This window comes from Lontra canadensis, unplaced genomic scaffold (assembly GCF_010015895.1).
Source record: "Lontra canadensis isolate GAN:19392208 unplaced genomic scaffold, GSC_riverotter_1.0 scaffold48, whole genome shotgun sequence".
NCBI lineage: Eukaryota > Metazoa > Chordata > Mammalia > Carnivora > Mustelidae > Lontra > Lontra canadensis.
The window spans coordinates 3,180,220-3,201,960 of NW_022631042.1; the positions used below are offsets into that span (position 1 = coordinate 3,180,220).

Below are 21,741 nucleotides of genomic sequence, written 5' to 3' on the forward strand. Positions count from 1 at the left end.
GATAAGAATATATGAACAAGAGAATAAAATACTAAAAGGGTGGCAAAGACCCCAGAAAATGTACACTAACCAAATCAAAAGAGACCCAAAACTGGGGGGAGGGGGGCAAAGCAAGGGGGGAAAAATAAAAAAAGAAAAAAGAAAAAGAATTATATATATTAGAATGGTGAATAGAACAGAGCCACCCATTTGATTTTGGGTGTATTTTGGTCTCTTAGAAGAAAGAACCTCCAAAAATTTGAAGAAAGAAAAACTTATATATACACAAAAATAAGGGTAAATATGATGAAGGGATGGAATATGATTGTAAAGATGAAAATTTAAAAAAAAATTCTAAGGAATTGATAAGTTGGTTGGAAAAAGAAAAAAAAAAAGGAGTAAGAGTGCTCCAGCTAGAGATTAGAACAAAGCCATTTGCTCGATTTAGGGTATATTTTGATCTATTAGAAGAAATTGTATCTCAAAATTTTTTAGGAAAAAAACCCAATACGTATACAAAAAATAAAGTTAAATATAGTGAAGCGGTAAAGTATGACTATAACAATGAATGTTTAAAAAGATTTTTTTAGAAAGGTATTGTTAAGATAAATTAGTTAAAAAACATTAAAAGAGGAAAGAGAGGAAGTTAAAAATATATAATAAGGAAAAAAATAAAAAATCATTTAACTTTGCAAGACTAAATGATAATGGGGGGAAAGCCATGAATTCTATACATCACTTTCCCCTAACTCTGGAGTTCCGCTGTTCTCCTTGATCCATTAACTTGGTCTTGGCTGGAACAGTTTTTTCTGTTTGATTATCTTGCTGATCTACTGGGGAGGGGCCCGTTGCAGCAAGTCTCAAATGTCTTTGCCAGAGGCAGAATTGCATTGCCCTTGCCATGGACCAGGCTAAGTAATCTGCTCGAGTTCACTCTCGGTAGCTTTTGTTCCCTGAATGCTTTCTGTAGCACTCTGGAGGATAGGAATGAAAATGGCGGCCTTCCAATCTCCAGCCTGCAGGAGCCGAAAGCTTGGACCCCCATTCCTCAGTGCGTCCTCAGAGATAAGCAATCATTCCTATCTCCCTGGTCTCCGGCCGCGCTCAGTGTTCACCCCGCCTGTGACCGAGCATTTTTATCTCTGGAGCATGGCGCTGTTTGGAGTCTCCAAACCCTGTAGATTCCTGCTGCGCTTCTCCTCCTGGAGGAGGAAACTGACTCTCCCCAGATCTGCCACTTGTGGGGTCCCTGCTCAAACAGTAGTGTTCTGTTACTTGGATCACAGTATAAGGTAACCCTGATCTGAAAGCTCATTCCTCAGCTCTGTCTCTGTAGTCAGCTTCCCCGCTCCAATACCTGGGAGCTTTGCCACATTCAGATACCCCCGGTCCATCTGTGACCCCGTGGGACCTAAAATTACACTGTCCCAGTGAGGGTTCCACTCCAGCTTAGCCTCTGGAGCGATGTCCCTCAGTGGAGCCGACTTCTAAAAATTCTGATTTTGTGCTCTGCTGCTCCTCTGCTTGCCAGGAGCCGGCCCCTCCCACCACGGTCTATCTTCCTGTCACTTTGGATTCACTTCTCCCCATGTCCTACCTTTCAGAAAGTGGTCGATTTTCTGTTCCTAGATTTGTTGCTCTTTTTCTCTTCTATCTCCTGTTGAGTTTGTAGGTACTTGGAATGGTTTGATAACTATCTCAATGAACTCCGAACCTGATGTCATATCAGTCTGCTACTCCTCTGCCATCTTGCCTCTCTCCCACCAAGAGTTCAGATTTTTTGTTTGTTTCTTTGCTCATTTGTTTTGTTTTTCAGAATCTACATATAATATGCAAAATCATACTGTATTTGTCTTTCTCTATTTCACTTAGCATGATATCCCCTAGATGTATCCCTGTTGTCAGAAATGGCAAGGTCTCATTCTTTATATGGCTGAGTAACATTTGTGTGTGTGTGTGTGTGTGTGTGTGTGTGTGTGTGTATTACATCTTCTTTATCCATTTATCTGTTGATGGACACTTGCCCATATCTTGGAGATATATATATAGTGTACACACACACACACACAAAGGCCATATCTTGGCTATTACAAATAATGCTGCAATAAACATAAGAGTGCATGTATCTTTTCAGATTAGTGCTTTTTGTGTATTTTTTGGGGGGGCTGAAATTTTGGTTGCTTGTTTTGTATTGTTTTATAACCACAAAAAAAGTAGTATGGAAGAAAAAAAAAAACTAGTATAGAGAATGCCCTATATAAAACAACACAATAAATGTTCAGAGATCAAGGTGTTCCCTTAGCAAGGCCGATGATTTCATTCGCTGTTATTTGGTATTTAGGCTGCAGTCCCTGTTTTCATATTGATCACAATGAGTAGGGCACAGTCCATGCTTTTTATCAGGTTTGAATGGATGAATGACCACTCGGCCCAGGTGGGAGTAGTTGAAATGTTTGGTTTCATGTATCAGTTTTTATCACTGTTTCTTCTTATAGTTCCTTGCCTGGTTGGTTTGTACTTCTTATCAAACTCTATCTCCATTTAGGTTGCAAGGTCCTCTGTGCCATATTTCTCCAGCAAGTCCTGTTCCATCTCCTCTGACATATCTGCATTTTTGATCATAGCTTTTTTTATCTGACAGGGTTACAGTGGAACAGAGGCTGGCTGACTTCCACCATCTCCTGGAAGATTGATTGTTTTTTGTATTTAGTGTTGCTTATCACACTTGGAAAATATCCTGTCCAATATTATGCTCAGCAGAACAGTTGCTGGTTCTAGACCCAAGATACTGAATTCCATTGACATCTCTATTCTAGTCAAATGGAAGCTCTAATCGTCCATATTTTCTAAGCCAAAGCAACAAGTGTGGGGAAAAAAAAAAAAGAAGTTGTGTAATATCATTTTCCTTCCTATTGGCTTTGTCTCTGACATGAGGTTTGAAAGGTGTTGAAGTATGATCTTTCCGGTGTTTCAGTTAGGAAAAACAGAGTGTATTAGCCAACTCACACCCTCTAACATCTGAACATACAGCATCTGCATTTCCATCTGGCCTCTCCCATTCTCACTGATCTAGTTCAGTCTTCATTATTCTCATTCATTATTTTAGACTTTAATGTGCCTAGGTGATACCAGGGGATTTTATTAAAATACAGATTCTGATTCAGTAGGTCTGGGGTTGGGCTTGAGAGTATGTTTCCCACAAATTCTTAGATAGTGCTGATCTGGAAGGTCCAGACTTCGCCCAGAAGGATCACGGACAATGTTAGAATCTCTGGCACAAGGATCACTTGGAGTCTTCTTACTACTCAGCGTTGTTGTTGTTCTGTTTCACTGTATTTGATTTCTTCTCCTGTTCTTCTCATGAACTATTTTGGAATGTCTTGAGTTACATTTCACTAGCTTTTCTGAAACAATCATAAATCTAAGCATATGACTTCTTCTTTCCTAGAAAGAGTAGAGATTTATTGAGGTCTATAGTGAAAATACCATCCTCCAGATAAGACTTTGTTTTGCTTTTGTCTTTTACCTAGAGGCCACTTTAATATTGGAAACATGAAATTTGAGACTGTTTCTTGCAGAACTTAGGCAATTTAAAGAAGGAAGTGATTTTTTTTCCAGTTCACCCTTGCCCCGTAGCCTTTTTGTGTCCCAGCTTATTGTTTGGGGGGAATCTCATGTCATACCCTAAATCATCTCCAGGCTCCTGGTTTTTATTTCTGTCCTCCTCAGTCAATGAGGCTGTTGGAAGAGAGTTGTAATTTTTTCTGAATCAGCAAATGCTTTCAACACAAAAGCAGCTTATAGGTTCTCATCTCCCTCCATTTTGGCCCAGTAAGACTTCACTATATTTTTTAGCTTTAATGCACCCTAATATTTTTTAATTTCTTAGTTCCTTTCAGTAAGAAGACTTATCCAGGACTTGCAATTTTTGAAAATGAGGACTCTCTATACAATTACCTTTAAAAATATCTTTCTTCCTCACTATACTATATACTCATTAAGAACAGGAATTGAGTTTCCCTTGTATACCATTATATTTCTAGCTGGGCACATAGTAGGTACTCAAAATGGTTGTTGAATGAAGGAAGCCTAAATTTGAAGACCATCTCTGGCTTTTAAGGCATGCAGACAGGCAACAGAGATGATTCCAAGATGGTCTTCTAGGCCACCTAAAGCAAATTCATGAGCTGCAAGGTGTGACCTTCCTTCTGGGCCACAGGTTCATCTTTCATCAGGGTGAATTTGAGAATGGCATGAAACCTATAAGATGACAAGAAAGAAAGAAATATTCTTTTCTTCAGAAGGGGCCTTTCCTCTGTGGAAAATCTAACAGCTTCTGTTTTAGTCTTTTACTATCTATGGTTAAAAATAACCACAATTTCCTGCCAAGAAAGGCAAGGAAATCCATACAAGACCATGATTATCTATCTTGGAGTATCCTTTATTAGATTGATACAATTACTCTTTTTTCTTTGAAGAGCTCAGATTTTGAATGACATGATTGGTATGTCTTTGGTCTTATGAATGATGAGAATAAAATGTGTAAAAAATAAAACTTCTCAGGTAGCAAGTATAAATGACTTAAGAGTTATGCTGGAGTCTGGCTCATTGATTCATTTCTGCAGTTTAACCATTTGTAAAACAGACCTGTGATGGGTATAGCAGTGTTGTATGGCTGCTGGTTTTCAAAAGTTTGAGGTCCTTGCAGTAAAGGGAAAACATGAAGTATTATTATTATAGGCAAGTTATGGACCATCTGCCAAGAGCAGACACTTGATCTTTTTATATGAGCTGTAAGTTGAATGGGGGAAGACATGGGAAGCTTCAGGCAGAATTATATAAAATCCTTTCCATCCTCCGCTTACTCATCAATAATTAACCTGGCAAAGCTAGAACTTGGTTGCAATAAAATTAAACATTCCCCAATTGGCTCCTAAAATGGTGAACAATAAAATTTTTGCCCTGTGATTTGAAGTAAAGGCATCTATCCCTAAATGCAAATAAACCATGATAAGTTGATAATGATAAAGACAATTTATTATTAAATCATCCTATAAAATCAGAATAGTGAGAAATGTTTTCATTACTTTTTTTTTCAACATCCTCATTTATTTTCTTCTCTTTGGCTGCATGGAATATTTTTCAGGCAATAAAGGACTGCATGTCACTTTCCACTTATTAAAGTTTTTGGTTAGCTTGTTAGAGAAAGTATTGTATACTTCCAATATACTAAATGTATTATCCATGTTCTGAATGTGGCCACAGCATATACCACCCCATGAGTCTATCTGTGTGCTCTTTAGCAGGAACTGTCTTTTACAATTAGAAATGGGAGATACTTTAATACAAGTGAGGGAAGCAGAAGTAAAAGAGTCAGCTTGAGAGAGGTTTGAGTTCTTTCTTATTATGTGCTGGTTAAACGACCTCAAGAAATTCAAATAACTTTCTTGAATCTCTGTTTGTTTCTTTTTTTTCATTTATAGAGTGTACAAAACAATAGTTACATGACAAACTGTCAGAAGGACCCATAGAGATAAAAAATATATAGAAGTACTTATCAGAATGCCTTAGTAATATATTAAATACAATATTTATAGGTTAAAAATTACATCATTATGGGATTCCTTAACCTCAGTGAAAGTCTTCCCTTATTTCTCCCTTATAGAAGTCCCCCCGAAAATGATCTAAAGTCTGTTTTGTGTTATTCACCTCTTTAATCTGAGGACATCTCACTAAATAATGCATTTTTTAAGATTTTATTTATTTATTTGACAGACAGAGATCACAATTAGGCAGAGGGGCAGGCAGAGAGAGAGGAAGGGAAGCAGGCTCCCTGCTGAGCAGAGAGCCCAATGCGGGGCTCGATCCCAGGACCCTGGGATCATTACCTGAGCAGAGGCTTTAACCCACTGAGCCACCCAGGTGCCCCTAAATAATGCATTTAATGTCTGTTGGTTGAGCACTCGCTGTGTGCACTAGATACTGTGACTGCAAGAGAAAAACATGGTTATATCATTTGGAAACTTAGTTCTGAAACAGTTCACTGAAGAAAGGGAAACCATATGCAAATAAATGTCAAATGAACAAGATTCTCAAATAATGATCGAGAACAGTGGCTTCAGAGTAGGAAAAGGTCTTGTGATGATGAATGGCCCTGAGCTTGGCCTGGGGAAATGCAAGGATGGATAAAGTTGAGGGGACCATCTTGCCAAATTGAAGAAGAATAGAAATTGGAGAAGAGGTGAGCACAGCATTTTCAAGGGTTAGTGAGGCACCCAGATTTACCCATCTTGCTATTTCAAAAGAAAAATGGAACCAGGATCACTGATGTGCATAAGATAAGGAGGGGATGTATTTTATTGATATTAGGTTTTCCTCCACAGAAGTACCTCTTGCTAACTCATATTAGTTACGATAACACTGGCTAACTACTTTAATGAAGAGACCAAAAACCAAAAATATACTAGGACTCAAACATATATATACATAAATTTATATATATATTATAAATATTTATATATATGAATAAATTTATAATATATATAAATTACCCTATATATATATGCTTATATATATACACACACACATACATACAAATATATATATATATATATATATATATATATTTGTAAAAATTACTCCACTTGTTTATATAACTGTCCCAGGGAAGGTGGTCTTAGTAGGGAAAGGCAGAATTCCATACACGGTCATGCAGAAAAACTCCCGTAATGGAATCATTCTAATGGCTCTTCCAAGTTCAATCCATATAGCCACTGCGGTGCACTATAGTCTCCATCTTTATCACCCACAGAGGTGCACATACCAGACAGAATTCCTTTGGTTGGTCCTGGAACTAGCACATTTTCATGGGCTGGTTCACAAAGAGACACAGAACTTCAAGAGAAGTTGGCAACTGTGGTGTAGCTACCTGTCCCAAAGAGAAGAACAGTGACATTGGTAAAGAATTAGTATTATTCATTCTAATACGGATATAAACCGATCCATACATGTAGTTTTGTCCTGTTACTATTTTTTTCTTAAGCATGCCTTTTCCATGTATCCAAAAATCCCTTTGGTTTTAGTTGAGCAGATTGTGGTCAGCATGCCCTGAATTCATCTTCTTCAGTAGGAGGCTCTTACCTTTTTCGATTCACCCCTTCAGTCTTCTAGATTAAAGTGATTTTATGTCTCTTTTTGTTTGATTGGCTTTGCTTCTCTCAATCTGTTACACATTCTGCAAACTGCAGTGACCAGAATTGTACACCATAGTCCAAATGCAGGTATGCTATCATTTTGAACAGAGTAAATTTGTGACTTCTACCTTTGGCTTCAAAAATAATTTCTGGAGATGGCACTGATGCTGCTGACACCATTGGGTTCAGGTTAGAAGAGAAATCTACACAGATTCTCAAGTGCCTCTTTCTTGTCTTCAGTCTTATAATACTGACACTAAAATCCTCTGTCCTTTCAAAGTAGTAGTTCTCAACCCACGCTGTATATTACCATCATCTAGGGAGCTTTGAAAAACACAAATGCCACCCCCTTCCCTCAAGATTTTGATTTAATTTGTCTGAGATGAGGGCCAGCTAATGATCTTTTCAACATGTCTGTAGATAACCTTAATATTTGCTCAGGGTTTTGAATTGTTGTCAAAGAGCAATTAGCAATTTTATTCCAATTCCACTTTATATATCCCTATTGAAATGCATCTATTCTTTCTCTCACTGCAGTCAGACAAGAGCAAAACTTCCCAAAGGTTTCTCCCATTAGATTGGAATTAGCCCATGGGAAAATTATAGGGCTCTGTGTAAACCTTATAAACCTTATATTTCAACACATATGATAATAATGACTGAAACCTAGATGTCAAATGTCCTTGGCTCCTGTGTATGCACATGGTATTTATATCGCCTACGTTTTAATGTATATCAACTTGGATACAAAGTTCTGCATCTCATTCTGTGTCACTCCTCACTTCCGTACTCTCTCAAAGAATCCATAATGAGTAAATGCCTTAGCAATGTGTATTTTCCTGGAATTGCATGGAGAGAGACAAAGCTGGACTTTACTTTGCACAATCCATGGAAACCACCTTGAAGCCTCATTGAGATGTCAGTCCTGCAAAGGCCCCTAGGCCACATCACCATTAGAGGATAGCAGTGAGGTCATTTATATTCCCCCCCCACTTTCCACGAAGTAAGTGGCATCATATCCTTTTCATCCCTTATACATTCCTCTATTTCTGTTTTCTAATCCATGCTACTCCACCAATTCATATAGCTCTCTTTATTCTAAGGAGCAATAAAGATAAACCCCAATTTCTCTTCTCAAAATGTCTGAATTCCAGTCCATCACCGGGCTAGGTAAAACTGAGCATCCTCTAGTTGATGTGATCCTGACTCCTTTAGAAGATATTGTGAACAGGTCTTACTGGATGGATATTAAAGACACTGTTATATAACGTATTTGTATCATACAGATCTGTGAATCTGTAATCTAGCCACCATCTTGAGTAGGACCTTAAGAATGCCACCTTCCTCCCCCAGAAGTTTCTCAAATAAATACATTGGTCTTTCTCAGAAAAATTCTCATGCATAAATTTTTCATCTTTTTATATAACTTTATATTTGGATAGCATTACATAGTTGAAAAATGATCTTCCCATATATTTTCTTGTTTGAGCCTTTCATGATACAAGTACATAAGTTTTCAGCATAATTGGGCTCTTTCCCATTTATAGTTTAGAAGGATGGTATTTGGAAATTTTGAACAAATAACTCAAGTCCATCTGGACGGTAAATGGGAAAATAGTCACTAGAAGCAAAAGAATGGAAAGGGAATTTTGAAAGATTATGCATAATCATATTGTGTAAAAACTGGAATATCAGTTAAGTAGTTTAACAAACCCCCCAAAATGAGTGACTTAACATAAGACAGTAATTATTATAATAACTATTATTCCATTTCCTGATTCTTTAGGTTGATTGGATACTTCTGTTGGTTCCATGCGATTCAGTGATGTGACCACAGCTAGCAGATTCAGCAGCCAAGGCAGGGTTCTACAGTGGGATTCACCAAGGCCACAACTGGGATCACTGGAGACTGGGGCAGCTGAGTTCATCTTTTCTTGGTCTCTCCTCCTGGCGTTCTTCAGAACATAGAGGTCTCTGAATATGAAGAGAGCCAGATTGGAAGGCTAGCCTAGGAAGTTACATGTCTCTCCCACCACATTCTCTTGCTGAGGGGTTCAGTTCCAGTCAAAGGGTGAAGAAAGAGTAACTTGCTGGGAAGGGTGGTAGTCCCACTGTAAAGAGAGAGGTCTGATTCATCTAATACCAATATTGTTAACAGTCAACCACAACTGTGCTGATATGTTTCCTAGCTTAAAAGTGCCTTCACATCTTATTCTTGTGTAATTATCACAAGGACCCTAAGAGGTGGTATATCATTTTCTCCATTTTTACAGTTGAGGAACCCCATGTTCTAATAAGTTAGTGACTTACTAATCCAAATAGATGTCAGACGTCAGAGCTAGGATTTAAAGTCAGACACTGTCAACAAAAAAAATCCTAAAGAATAAGACATGCACACATGTCTCCATTTTCCAAAGAGCAGGTTCTGAATTCTAAAGCCTATTTATAAAACAGGTGAATAAGTAATGCTGAATCACCTAAGTTATAACCTCACGACTTATTAGTCATTTTTCAATTTGCAATGTAATGGTGTAAAGTGGCATAGTAACTAATTCTTAAGATTTTATATACCCTATGTCTATAGAAATATACTTTAAATACAAGCAACTTCTTTTATTTTAAATTACAGATTTGCTGTAGAATAAGTATAAGGGGGGAAAAGAAAAAACAACTGCCTGATAGTCCAGATGTCAGAATTCAAAAATAAATTTATCAAACTTTTTTCTAAAATACTTCTCATATTTTTTCCCCTCAAAATTGAGAAGCCGGTTCATAATCAACTGCAATCTCACTTGAATTTCTTCCGCTATAGCAGCAAATCTCATTTTAAAGCAAAGCTAACAAAAATGGCTTAGAGCTGCAATTGAGAAGCAGATCAACTACAGCAAAAAATGAAGTTGGATCTTCAACCACTGCAGGTTCTTCCTCCACTAAATTAACACAATCCTCTTTTTTCTTGTATTAGAGACACATTAAAAATTATTATGTATTATTATGTATTAGAGGTACATTAAAAAGTGCCTATATAAAAATTATATCATATTGCCTATATTTACATAAACATGAATATATGCATCCATGCATACACTAAAATGCATGGGCTTTTTAAAAAAATTATTTTTTAAAAAGATTTTATCTATTTATTTGACAGAGAGAGAGATCACAAGTAGAGAGGCAGCAGAGAGAGAGGGGGAAGCAGGCTCCCTGCCGAGCAGAGAGCTCAATGTGGGGCTCAATCTCAGGACCCTGAGATCATGACCTGAGCCAAAGGCAGAGGCTTAACCCACTGAGCCACCCAGGCGCCCCTGCATGGGCTTTTAAATAAAGAATGTATAAGGATAGTTTAAGTTTTATCACTCACCTAATCACATGAAATCATGTTAGGGTATATCCTGAGGCTTTTTTTTTTCCTTCATTTTCTTCATAGGCATTTGTCACAGAATGATGAGAACATTTTGCTTACCTAGCTTAACAGGTTGCATTATTTTTGTCATTTTAAAAATGATTAGTCATAATCACTGGTGCTCCTACACCATTAAAAAAAAACCTACAAGCTTATTTTGGAAAATAAAGAAAATTAGAAAAAGTAAGATTACCTATGGTCTTCTTATTAAATATATATGAATTTTGTTTGTTGGCTTATTTATTTCCTGGGGGGTTTTTTTTGTATGCATTTTAGTAATTTAATTTTTTTTTTTTTGCATCATTGGGATCACATAAATTTATGAAAATTTGTCCCAGGTACACTTTGTGAAATTTTTCCTATGTTATAATGGACTCTTTAAAAACATTATTTTAAGTATTCTCATAAAATACTGTCATCTGGTTGTAGCAGATTTTACTACTCCGTTCTTGTTTACTGAGGCAGTAATGACTTTTTACTTATTGCTATTATAAATAATACTCTAGTGAACATTTTTTTCCACAATCCCATTATATAACTCAAACGATCTCTTTAGGACTGGTTTCTAGAAGTGTATCACAGATAATGACTCTTTTTAAAGCTCTTGGTAAGTATTGCTATTTTCTAGAAAGTTTTAATCTATTTATGCTCTCAAATTTAGCTTATGAAATGGCCTATTCTACAAAACACTCACTTGTACTATTACAATGGTTTTAATATGGATACAATGGTCATTTAATAAATAAGCCAGTATTCAGATAATTGCTTACTAGAGTTTAAATGAATATGTGCTATTATTTTAATTAAAAGGTTAAATTATATAAAGATTATTTAATTGTAGGTTTTTAAAAACTAGTGAGACTACACATTCTTCTATACTGATGAAGATTATTCCAACTTTAATTTTTGCAAAGCCTGAATTTATTTAAGTATGGAACATGTGACACATAGAGTGGTCTACTTGGTTTTATCCTAGGTTGAGTGGGATCTATAACGACATGGGTAGATGGGGCAATTTCATTCTGAGAACTCATTATCTAGTCATATCTAATTGTTAATTATCATATTTGGGTGGGTTCTAATCTACTAAAGTAGAAACGACATGGGACAGTCAGACAAAAAGTAAACAAAGGAAAAGATCCGGTTTTCCAGAGTTGAGAAGTCATCTTAGAAAGACCTCATGGTATATAATAGTGCAGGTTTTCATAAATCAATTAATTTCATGACCTACCTATCAGGCTGAGTGATTAGGAGCTGAACTATAAACTTGTTAAATTAAATCTAAATTCAAATAAATGATCATTACAGTAACTATAATGAATAGGGAGCAACAAGATTTTTTAATACAGCACCATTAGTGAATTTGCAGAATGAAACTGTGATATTTCTCTGGGTAAGCAAGGAGATAATGTACAGATAAGGTTATCTATAACATTTAACTTCTCTTCCTCATACACTCAGAATTCTGAGAATTCACACCCAAGTAATACACCTGGCTTCTGCTCTAGGATTTTTCTTTGGATCAGAAACACCCCCCGCCCCAAGCACAACCAACTGCTAAGCCCAAATGGAAGACTGAAAAAAATATTTTTTCGAAACTCACAGGTATAAAGGTCCTAAAAGGAAAGTCATTTTAAAACCTCAACAACCAAAATGTTTCTCACTTGTTTTCACAGTCCATTTACTCTTTCTATCACATTTCCCATTTTCCTGTTTTCTGATGATGTTTTCTCCTGGGACAAAAGGGAAGGAGAAAGTGAATGCTCATGTTTTCACAATGGGCTCTAATATTCCCATCTTACAAATTACTGCTTTTTGTTTAGTCTATGTACTTTACTTGGCATATTGATTATCACTTCTTATTTCTTTCTTATTACCTTACAGGCTCCTTTCCATTTATAATGGGAGAGAATATACAGTTAACAATCTCTTTTCTACTTTAATCATTATTCTGAGGCTAGACTTTGAAAGAGTATTCATCTTACCATTTCTTTAAGCTTGTGGTTTGTGGATGTAAACATATCAAATGTATTTTATTCTCACAACACTTGAGCATACTATGAGATAATAATCAACACTTGACTCTTTGCATTCCCCACCTCCATTTAGCATTATTGATTCCTAGGGCTGTCTAAGCATTGGAGCAGTTACTCATTTTGCCAGAGATTCAGGATCATGTACCAATTATCTCCTTTTTTGAAGCAAACTTATTTCCAGGAGGAATGATGATAGTGTATTTGTCTCCAGATGTGGCCATCAAAATAAAAAATCATTGGTTTGCGTGAGGTGAAAGCATGCTCTTTATTTAAATGTATGACTCTCCACAGTTTTGACTTTGTAAGTCACAGCTCAGTATATTATGAGAGAATCAAAGTTTATGCAAAGTTTTTGTAGGAACCCAACCAGTAATGATATTTCATCTGATGACTAGATCTCTTTAAAAGCAGTACATATTACAAATTGTTTAAACTGTGCCGTTTTTTAGTTTTGATACAAGTGGAATGCAAAATATCAAACTATTATAATGATGATTGTAAAAACCTGGAAACTTTCTGAGCAGTGTATTAATTTCTGTGTATTTATTCATTCCCAGTTATTAGCTTTTGATTTTTTTAAACTTGAGCAATTGGACATTAGGTCCATTTTGTTAGCCAAGGTAGGTAGTAAAACTCGGGCTGCATATCCAGTGTTGAACTAAAACATTGCCTTCTAGGCAATGTAGTAGCAAGAAGAGTTTGTGTGTTTGGGGAAGGGTGGGGAGTGGGTCTGAAAGAATGGTTATTAGTGATACCTTTGCTGCTAACCAGCTATATGCCTCTGTACAAATTAACTTTCGTGGTTCTTTTTTTGTACCAAAAAAGGGACTGAATTCATCTTTTCACCAAAATTTCACATGACTTTAACATTTTAATGTTTTACAATCAGAATCTTACTACAGCATCCCATGCACAATTTCCCATAATCCTCTACTTTTGTGTCGTCCCTTTAGAGAATAATACAGTGACAAGCATTCAAAAACTTTACCTGACTACTGATGGTGTATCTAAGATTTTAATGTAATTATTCTGGAAAAGTCCTAAATAAAAAGCTCCAGTTTTAGCTCCTTTGGGAGAATTTGTCCCCAAAATATCATAGGTTAATCTCCAGTTACCTGACTCCATTCCTTAAATCTTTAAAAACCCTCTCTTAAAAAAAAAAAAAAAAAATAATAATAATAATGACTGAAACTACAGATCCCATGAGGCCGAAGAAGGGAACCGGTATTTCCCCCTCAGCCCCTCCCCGCCCCTTGCATGCAGTTCGCTAAAACTCAGGTTGAGGCATCCTCAAATATGCCTGAAAGAAATGCCGGCTGTTTTGTCCCGGTTTTCAGCTGAGCTCTCCCCGGGCTCCTTTAAATCGGTGCTGAGAGTGAGGAAGGATACAGAGCGACGCAGCACGGGATGGGCGCGGGCGCGGCCATCACCTGTTCCAAGAGGGGCATGCGCACTGCGAGGGCGCGGGCGAGGAGGCGGGGCGCGGTGGGAGGGGCGGACGGCGCCCGGCTGGCACGGCTCAGACCTGCTTCTCCCCGCCTCGGGGCGCTGAGGAGGCTTCGGGGAGTTGTCCAACATGGAGGAGGCACCGGCTGCGGGCGTCACCTGTGAGCGGGACTAACACCCGCCTGGCGTTCCGGGTAGCGGTGCGGGGTCCCGAGCCCTGGGACTCCGCCGCCTCCACGCCCCACGGCGGACCCCGGCTCCGGTTGCTCTTCGGGCCGCGGGGTTCCCGACCGGGACGCAGCGCAAGGAGGGAGCGCGGCGGCCCCGAGTCCCCCTGAGCCATGGGCAACGAGGCGAGCTTGGAAGGGGAAGGGCTCCCGGAAGGGCTCGCGGCGGCGGCAGCGGCGGCAGCAGCCGGAGGAGGGGCTGGCGGGGCAGGGAGCTCCTTGCACACCGTGATCCCGGCCGGCATGGAGGCGGATCTGAGCCAGCTGAGCGAAGAGGAGAGGAGACAGATCGCCGCTGTCATGTCAAGGGCGCAGGGGCTGCCCAAGGGAAGCGTTCCCCCGGCCGCTGCGGAGCCGCCTTCCATGCACAGGCACGCACAGCATGATGTATATGTCCGGGCATATATGTACAGCTTCCCGTGCACATATGTGCCAGTCCGTATGTGCCAGCACGGCAGTACATATATGTTACTTCCGTTCGTTTGATTCTCCCTAATGAGGTGATGATAAAGAGATCATAAGCCTTATGATGGGCAGAATAAAAATGATGCATTGTAGAGTTTCTGGTGGGATAGGCAAAGGTTGCATTCTTGGAACTGTTATTTTAGGTTGTGATTTTTTGGCCTTTTGGAACCTTTTCCCTCTAGGATGGCGTGGAGAGACGCCCTCCAGTGTTTTACTAATCTGGAAGTCTTCCATTAATAGAAAACGGACGGTGTTGGGAAATGGATAGAACTGGGTGTTTACCTGTCTCTTTAAATCTCCTCAGTCATTTCGGCATCTTTTTCTCTGTGAATGATATCTGAAATATTTCTGTCACAATACCTTTAATTCCCCTGGAGGTGATTTGTCCTTCCTTCCCACCCCACCCCCCAGGGGAGAACAGGAGCTGTTTAGGTAGAAGGTATAGAATGAATACACCTTTTATAGTCAATGAGGGACCCTAAAATATGGTGTGGCATTAAACAGATGGTTTGGTCGCACCAGACCAGGTGCTGTACATGCATTTCTGAATTAGTATATGCTATTTTTTAAACTATTGTTCTTTTATATGCAAAAGTATCTTAGGTGATAGAAAAACCTGTGAATTCGTGTTATCTTAAGGTTAGTTTCCAATCCATTTTAAGACAAAGCAAATAAATGACAACTTGCTAGGCAATTAAGAGCTATTCTGTAATATTAACGTATTAATTTCCCTCTCTCACTCTCCATTTTTCTTCATCTAATAAATTAGTTGTTTTCTAATTAAAGTAGTAAGAGGGTATAATCATTGTGCCTGCCCTGCCTTTATTATTGTAAACAAACCCTTTAACTTTACACCCTCCCTTAGAATACAGTTCTCTGTCCGTTGTCCTGAAACCATTCCTGCTGTATAACTGAAGAGAGACCTACAATTTTCATTTGAGATATTGGAAATATGAAAGATCTGCATTTAGTAGGTGTAGATTCGTAACCTCTACTTCATAAAAGTATTTTAACTTAGGGACTATCATATAAGTATATGGTATAATTTTGTCAACTAATTATTTTGACATGGAAATGTAACAGATAGTTGCAGTATTTTTAACATAAAATCATAAATGCTTAGAATATATCAGCTCAAATCCCTATGTTCTTGAAACGAAGCCACCACTACTAGTAAAAACTTGCTCCTTTATGTTAAATGTGTTTTTCTGTGTTTTTCAACTAGTAATATATGGTGCTGTTTCTTTGGTATAAAGTCTTTCTTATCCATTATCTTAAGTATTATAGCTTATGATAGGTACCATTTTTCTCACTGATGAAAACCTGATGACTTGGAAAAAAATGTTGAACGTTCATATATTAGATTTTCATGGGGTAATAAGGAGGTACAGTACTTTTATTAGCCTTTTAGGAATGTATGCCAGCTCTTTCACAGTTTTTCCTAAGAGGTACATGCAACAGGTTTATCATGCTGGTTACACAGACCAAAGAAAAAGTGTGAGCTTTTATTTTAGATTCTTAACTTTTCTTCTGTTCAGAGGGTGACTGAAAAATAATGATTTCAGCCATTAAACTGGTTTTATGCTGTGCTTATATCAGATTCTGCACTGTTAATTTTGTTACAGAATTTTTATTAACAATCTGTGGGCTCAACAGTTAATGGTAAAAGCTTTATCTAATTGTATAAGCACTATATTTTTGATTTTTGAGAGCCACTTATATTTTAGTGAAAGATTTTTATAAAATGTACATGATTTTTTTATACATCTTATAAAATGTACATGCTATCATCCCTGCATGTGATGACCAAAGAAACACTTAGTTTATCATTTAGATTTTTAGAAGCACACTAACTTAAGTATATATAAGAAAGTATATCCAAATTATGTAAAGTTCGAAGAGGTTAAGTATGTCAATGAGAGATGGTGGTTTTGTTTTGTTTGTTTTTGAATAAAGGTTGAGAACCCAGAGACCTAGGTTCTTACCTATTAATTTTAACAGACTCATGACAAATTATGTGTGCTTCTCAGCCTAAGTTCCTCAGTTTCCTTGCCTCCAAGTAAGGCATGTGACTCTTGTCTTACCTATCTTGTAGAGTCATTGTGAGGATCAGTTACAAATTGACAGGGATGTTTTGGTTTGAATTTTAATTTGAAGGGACTCTATAAATACCAGAAGTAGTGATCTCAATATAAGCAATGAATGGCGATGGCAGTGATGGCTCCAGACACATTGTATGTTGAGTTCCTCACTGTTGTGAGTTATTTTGATGTATCTGTATCTTTTTTTTTTTTTTTTTTTAACGTGTGGAAAAGGCAGTGCCATGTAGTGGAACTTCCCCTCCCCCCCAACTAGGAGTCCAGATACCAGATATGTGACTAATTTTATAACCTTGGCTTAGTCACTTAGTCTCTTTAAGCCCTAGTATCCTCTACAGTATAAAAATGAGTATCCCCAAAGTTGCTTATATTTCTTTTTTTTTTTAAGCTTTTTATTTATTTATTTGACAGAGAAAGAGAGATCACAAGTAGGCAGAGAGACAGGCAGAGACAGAGAGGGAAGCAGGCTCCCTGCTGAGCAGATAGCCCACTCGGGGCTCCATCCCAGAACCCTGAGATCATGACCTGAGCCGAAGTCAGAGGCTTAACGCACTGAGCAACCCAGGCACCCCTGCTTATATTTCTAACATCAAAAAAAAGTTTATGTGACTCAGCACTGTCAAGTGTCATTGCCTGTTTTGCTCCATTAAAAAAAAAAAAAGTTAGCATTCCAACTGCTTTTACATTCATATCTGTGAACACATGTTTACCTCATTTGTAGCTGAAATATTTTTTTCTGCTAATCTGTAAAAAAAATTCTAATCTGGGGATGACAGTAGTAATGAAAAAGGAGGTTGTATAAAACATGGGTCATTACAAGCTAGAAATTACAGGTTACAAATGCTTCTGGACTTTGGGTTAATTGAAGACCCAGGGAAAGGCAATTTTATCACTTGGTCTACTCATTCTGTGTACAGTACAGATATGAGAAGGGCTTTACTTAAAAACACTTCCGACTAGTAGAATATTTTGTAGGAATTCTGGCCGAATCCCTTATTTTCTTTAGTATTCCTCTGGGCCTTTCCTACTGGTAGACAATTCCACAACTATTTTTCTTCCTAGAGTAGCAGGCCAAGTCCAGGTTCTAAAATGCGTGTAGAATGTTTCCATTCACAGAACAACTGTGAAGAATTTGAAAAGAATTCAGGAAACATTAATCTAGCATAAAACAAAAACTTGATTCATTCTTCATTGTCATTCATTCGTTCATTCATTTGTCAGACACTAATGCTCTAGTTAACAGGTTTGGGTCCAGTGATGCAAAGATGAGTGAAACACTTTCTCTAGGAGGTCACAGTATGGTATACAAGACACAGATTGCATTTTATTCATTTTTCTATTTAATGGAACAGCTGTTAGACCAAACAAAAACTCACCCAAAGACCACAGTTAGCTGAGACATCTTTATATTTTTGTTCTGTATTAAGGCTATATGTTCTTTTAGCAGTTGTCTGTTTCTCACATCCATATCTCCATGTTTAATGTTTACCTATATAATTCTAGTAGCTGAAAGTAGTTTAAATTGTAGGGCAGTCTTGATAGCCGTATCAGTATTTTTTCCTGGGGATTTTATTATATAACTTATATTTGTAGGAGGTACATATAATTTCTGTTGTAAGCTTGCTTTAAATTTTAGTATTGATACACAAGTATTTGGTATTCACAAAGTTTATTTTTTATTTGTTTTGTACAATGTTGGATTATGTGAACACAAAAACGATTAAGTTTAATAGTATTTTCAGGAGAGGACCATTTAGTTATATTAAGAATAGATTTGTGTGTGAATGAGTGTTTGTGTGTGTGTATGTGTGATCTTTAAATATAGGTCTCTAGGACTCTACTGAGGAGCCAATTCAATAAAATACCAAAATAATTCCTTATGAGATAGGTACTTCTGTTAATGAAGTTCCTAAGCACGTGCCCTTCATGAAAGTGGTAGATTTTATTAATTGAATGTGGAACATTTCTAGAATAATGTGAAGATCTAAACAGTGAAATTTTTGAAAGTAATCTATTTTAAGTTGTTTACTGTAGCTCTTCTATCTTCCTGTGGAAGGGAACAACACATAGAGTAGCCTGTACAGAAACATTTAAAATTATTTTCCCCACATGGAAATTTATAGTGTTTTAAAAGATACCTTAGAACCATTGGAATTAATTAGGGTAATAATTTTAGTTCCTTGTTTAAGTTATCTAAAGTTTTTGTAACTTTTGTCCTGGAGGAAATTGCCAAAACTAAGAATTCCATTTATTCAACTTTTATTAGAAAATTGCTTTTTGCATACATTGGCTTCTGTAAATTATTTCCTTCTGATTTTTTGCTATTTAGAAGTAACACTTCTGTATTTCTTTCTACTATGCTTTATAACTTGATTGCTCTCAAATTTCTGTACTATTTTGGGGAATTTTAAAAACTTAATTCATATTAAGTACTAAATGATTTGAAATTAAAAGTTTATAATCTGGCCCATTAGCTGGTAAATTTTCACAAACCAAATGAAAACCTGTAGGACTTTATTGTGACTATCTCATATTTTAAGTGCTACTGAATAGCTGTTTCTTTCTCTTTTTTCTTTTAATTAAAAAGAAATAAATCTTTTCAAAAATTAAAAAGCTTCCTATATCAAATGAAATACTTGGAAGTTTATTTTTATGTAATTCTAATACAGCCTGTTCTTCTTAGTTGCATCAGTAAAGAATGGCTTATTTAAAAAAGTGATGTATTTGATTTTTGGTTGAAAATATAAAAAAATTAGCTATTTCCACAGTCATTTCAAAGTGATCATGTTTCCAAAACTATTTAAAAAATCCATCACTTATGTTTGTCTATGAATTAAATTTTGCAAATTAGTTATGTTCTTACATCTTTGTCAGTGATAAATAATATTGCTAATAATCTAACAGTGACAATAGTAAATGTTACAGAAAACATTAAGTAAAGCGATTATGTATTTTTTTCTTCTGAGAAAAGTAACAGTACTTTCAAAAGTGGGGTCATAGCCAGCTCGTTGCTATCTGTGGACAAGGCTGTATCTCAAGATTCTTTAAGCATCTGTCATTATCTTGCATAGGGACCTCAGATTAAAAATGAGCTATCGGAAAAGTAATTAAATGACATAACATTTTTCTCCTACAAGAAATATGGAATTGTTTCTCAAAAATTTCAAATTAAAGTAGGACTTCTCATTTTATAAAGTTTAATAAGGATATTATTTGAGAGATATTATCTCTGTCAACAGAATACGGTAAAATTGAATAGGTTTATCAAGTTTCTCAGAGTCCCAGGAAACGCATCACATAATCTCCTTTACTAAAATGTTCTCTGATGTCATGTGTGCCATATGTTGCTAATGTAACTTCTTGTAATTCAGTAAAGCACACAAATAAAAAGAGTTGCAACAAGCTCCCACATTTTAACATGAGTATTTTTAATTCTTGGTGCTACTAGTATTTGGAAGAATAACATTCCTCAAAGATGAATGTACAAGAACATGGCTCTGCATTGGTTTATGGAGTTAATACATTTAATGAGTTTTTAAGGATGGTTAGATTCAATTAAGTGTGAATGTAAACTACTATAAGTAATGTCTAACTAGATATCTTAATTTTTCATCACTTAGAGTAGCAAGTATTGATTTTTTTCCTCCCTCTTGTTTACCTTGTTGAAAATCTTTATCCACGTAAAGAAAGTAACAAAGACTTAAAAGATCTTACAGTTATTTACAGGGTGCCGCACAAATGTGTTCTAGTTACATCTAGATTATTTTGAGTTGGGATATTTTCCATTATTTTGACTTCTTTTTGTTTCATTCTTCTAGGAAGCAAGAGTTGGATAGTAGTCCTCCTCCAAAGCAACCAGTCAAACCTCCGGACCCTGGGCGTTCGGCTCAGCCTGGCCTCAGTAAGAGTAGAACTACAGACACTCTGAGGTCAGAGCAAAAGTCACCTGGAAGGAGTCCTTCCACTATTAGCTTGAAAGAATCAAAGTCCAGAACTGATTTGAAGGAAGAGCCCAAGACTAGTATGATGCCTGGCTTCCTCTCAGATGTTAACCCTTTAAGTGCTGTCTCCTCTGTTGTAAATAAATTGAATCCTTTTGATTTGATATCAGACTCTGATGCATCCCAGGAAGAAACTGCCAAGAAACAAAAAATAGCTCAGAAAGAACAAGGAAAACCGGAAGGAATCACAAAGCCTCCATCACAACAGTCACCTAAGCCAGGTCCAAAGCAGCAAGGACCTGTGAGGGTCCGACCACAGCAGGATGACTCTCCCAAATCAGTATCTTCTCAGCAACCAGAAAAAATGAAGTCACAACCTCCAGGGACAGGCAAGCCAATTCAGGGGCATACCCAGTCACCTCAGACAGACCAGGCACAGTGGCCACTTCAGAGAGATGCAGCCAGGCCTCAGACTAAACAGTCTGATGCTGTAAGGGGAGAATCTGTTAAACCTGCACTGCAAAGCCCATCCAAACCACCTATTCAGCAAGCAAGCCCTGGAAAACCTCCAGCCCAGCAACCTGGACCTGAAAAAGTTGCCACGCCACACCCTGGGCCTGCAAAGCCCTCAGCTCAACAACCAGGGACAGCAAAGCCTGCTGCTCAGCAGCCTGGGCCAAAGTCTTCAGCTCAGCCTCTTGGGCCTGCGAAGCCTCAAGTGCAACAGGCTGGGGTAGAGAAACTTCCATCTCAGCAGCCAGGGCCAGCAAAGCCCCCAGCCCAGCAGCCAGGGACACCGAAGTCCCCAGCTCCGCTGCCTGGGCCTGCAAAAACTCCTTCTCAGCCGGTTGGGCCAACAAAGTCTCTGGCTCAGCAGCCTGGCACGGCCAAGCCCCCACCTCAACAGTCTGGCCCAGCCAAGCCCCCTCCTCAGCATCCTGGCCCGGCCAAG

At 37.6% G+C, this 21,741-nt stretch overlaps 1 protein-coding gene across 1 annotated transcript in view; it reads left to right on the forward strand.

Annotated features, from left to right (window-relative positions):
- Positions 1 to 14,117: 14,117 nt before the first annotated feature.
- Positions 14,118 to 21,741, forward strand: part of PCLO (piccolo presynaptic cytomatrix protein) — a 397,216-nt gene continuing 389,592 nt past the window's right edge. The window contains 2 exon segments of the mRNA XM_032873242.1: positions 14,118 to 14,655; positions 20,667 to 21,739. Coding sequence (XP_032729133.1) covers positions 14,399 to 14,655; positions 20,667 to 21,739 — 1,330 coding nt within the window. The 5' untranslated portion in view covers positions 14,118 to 14,398.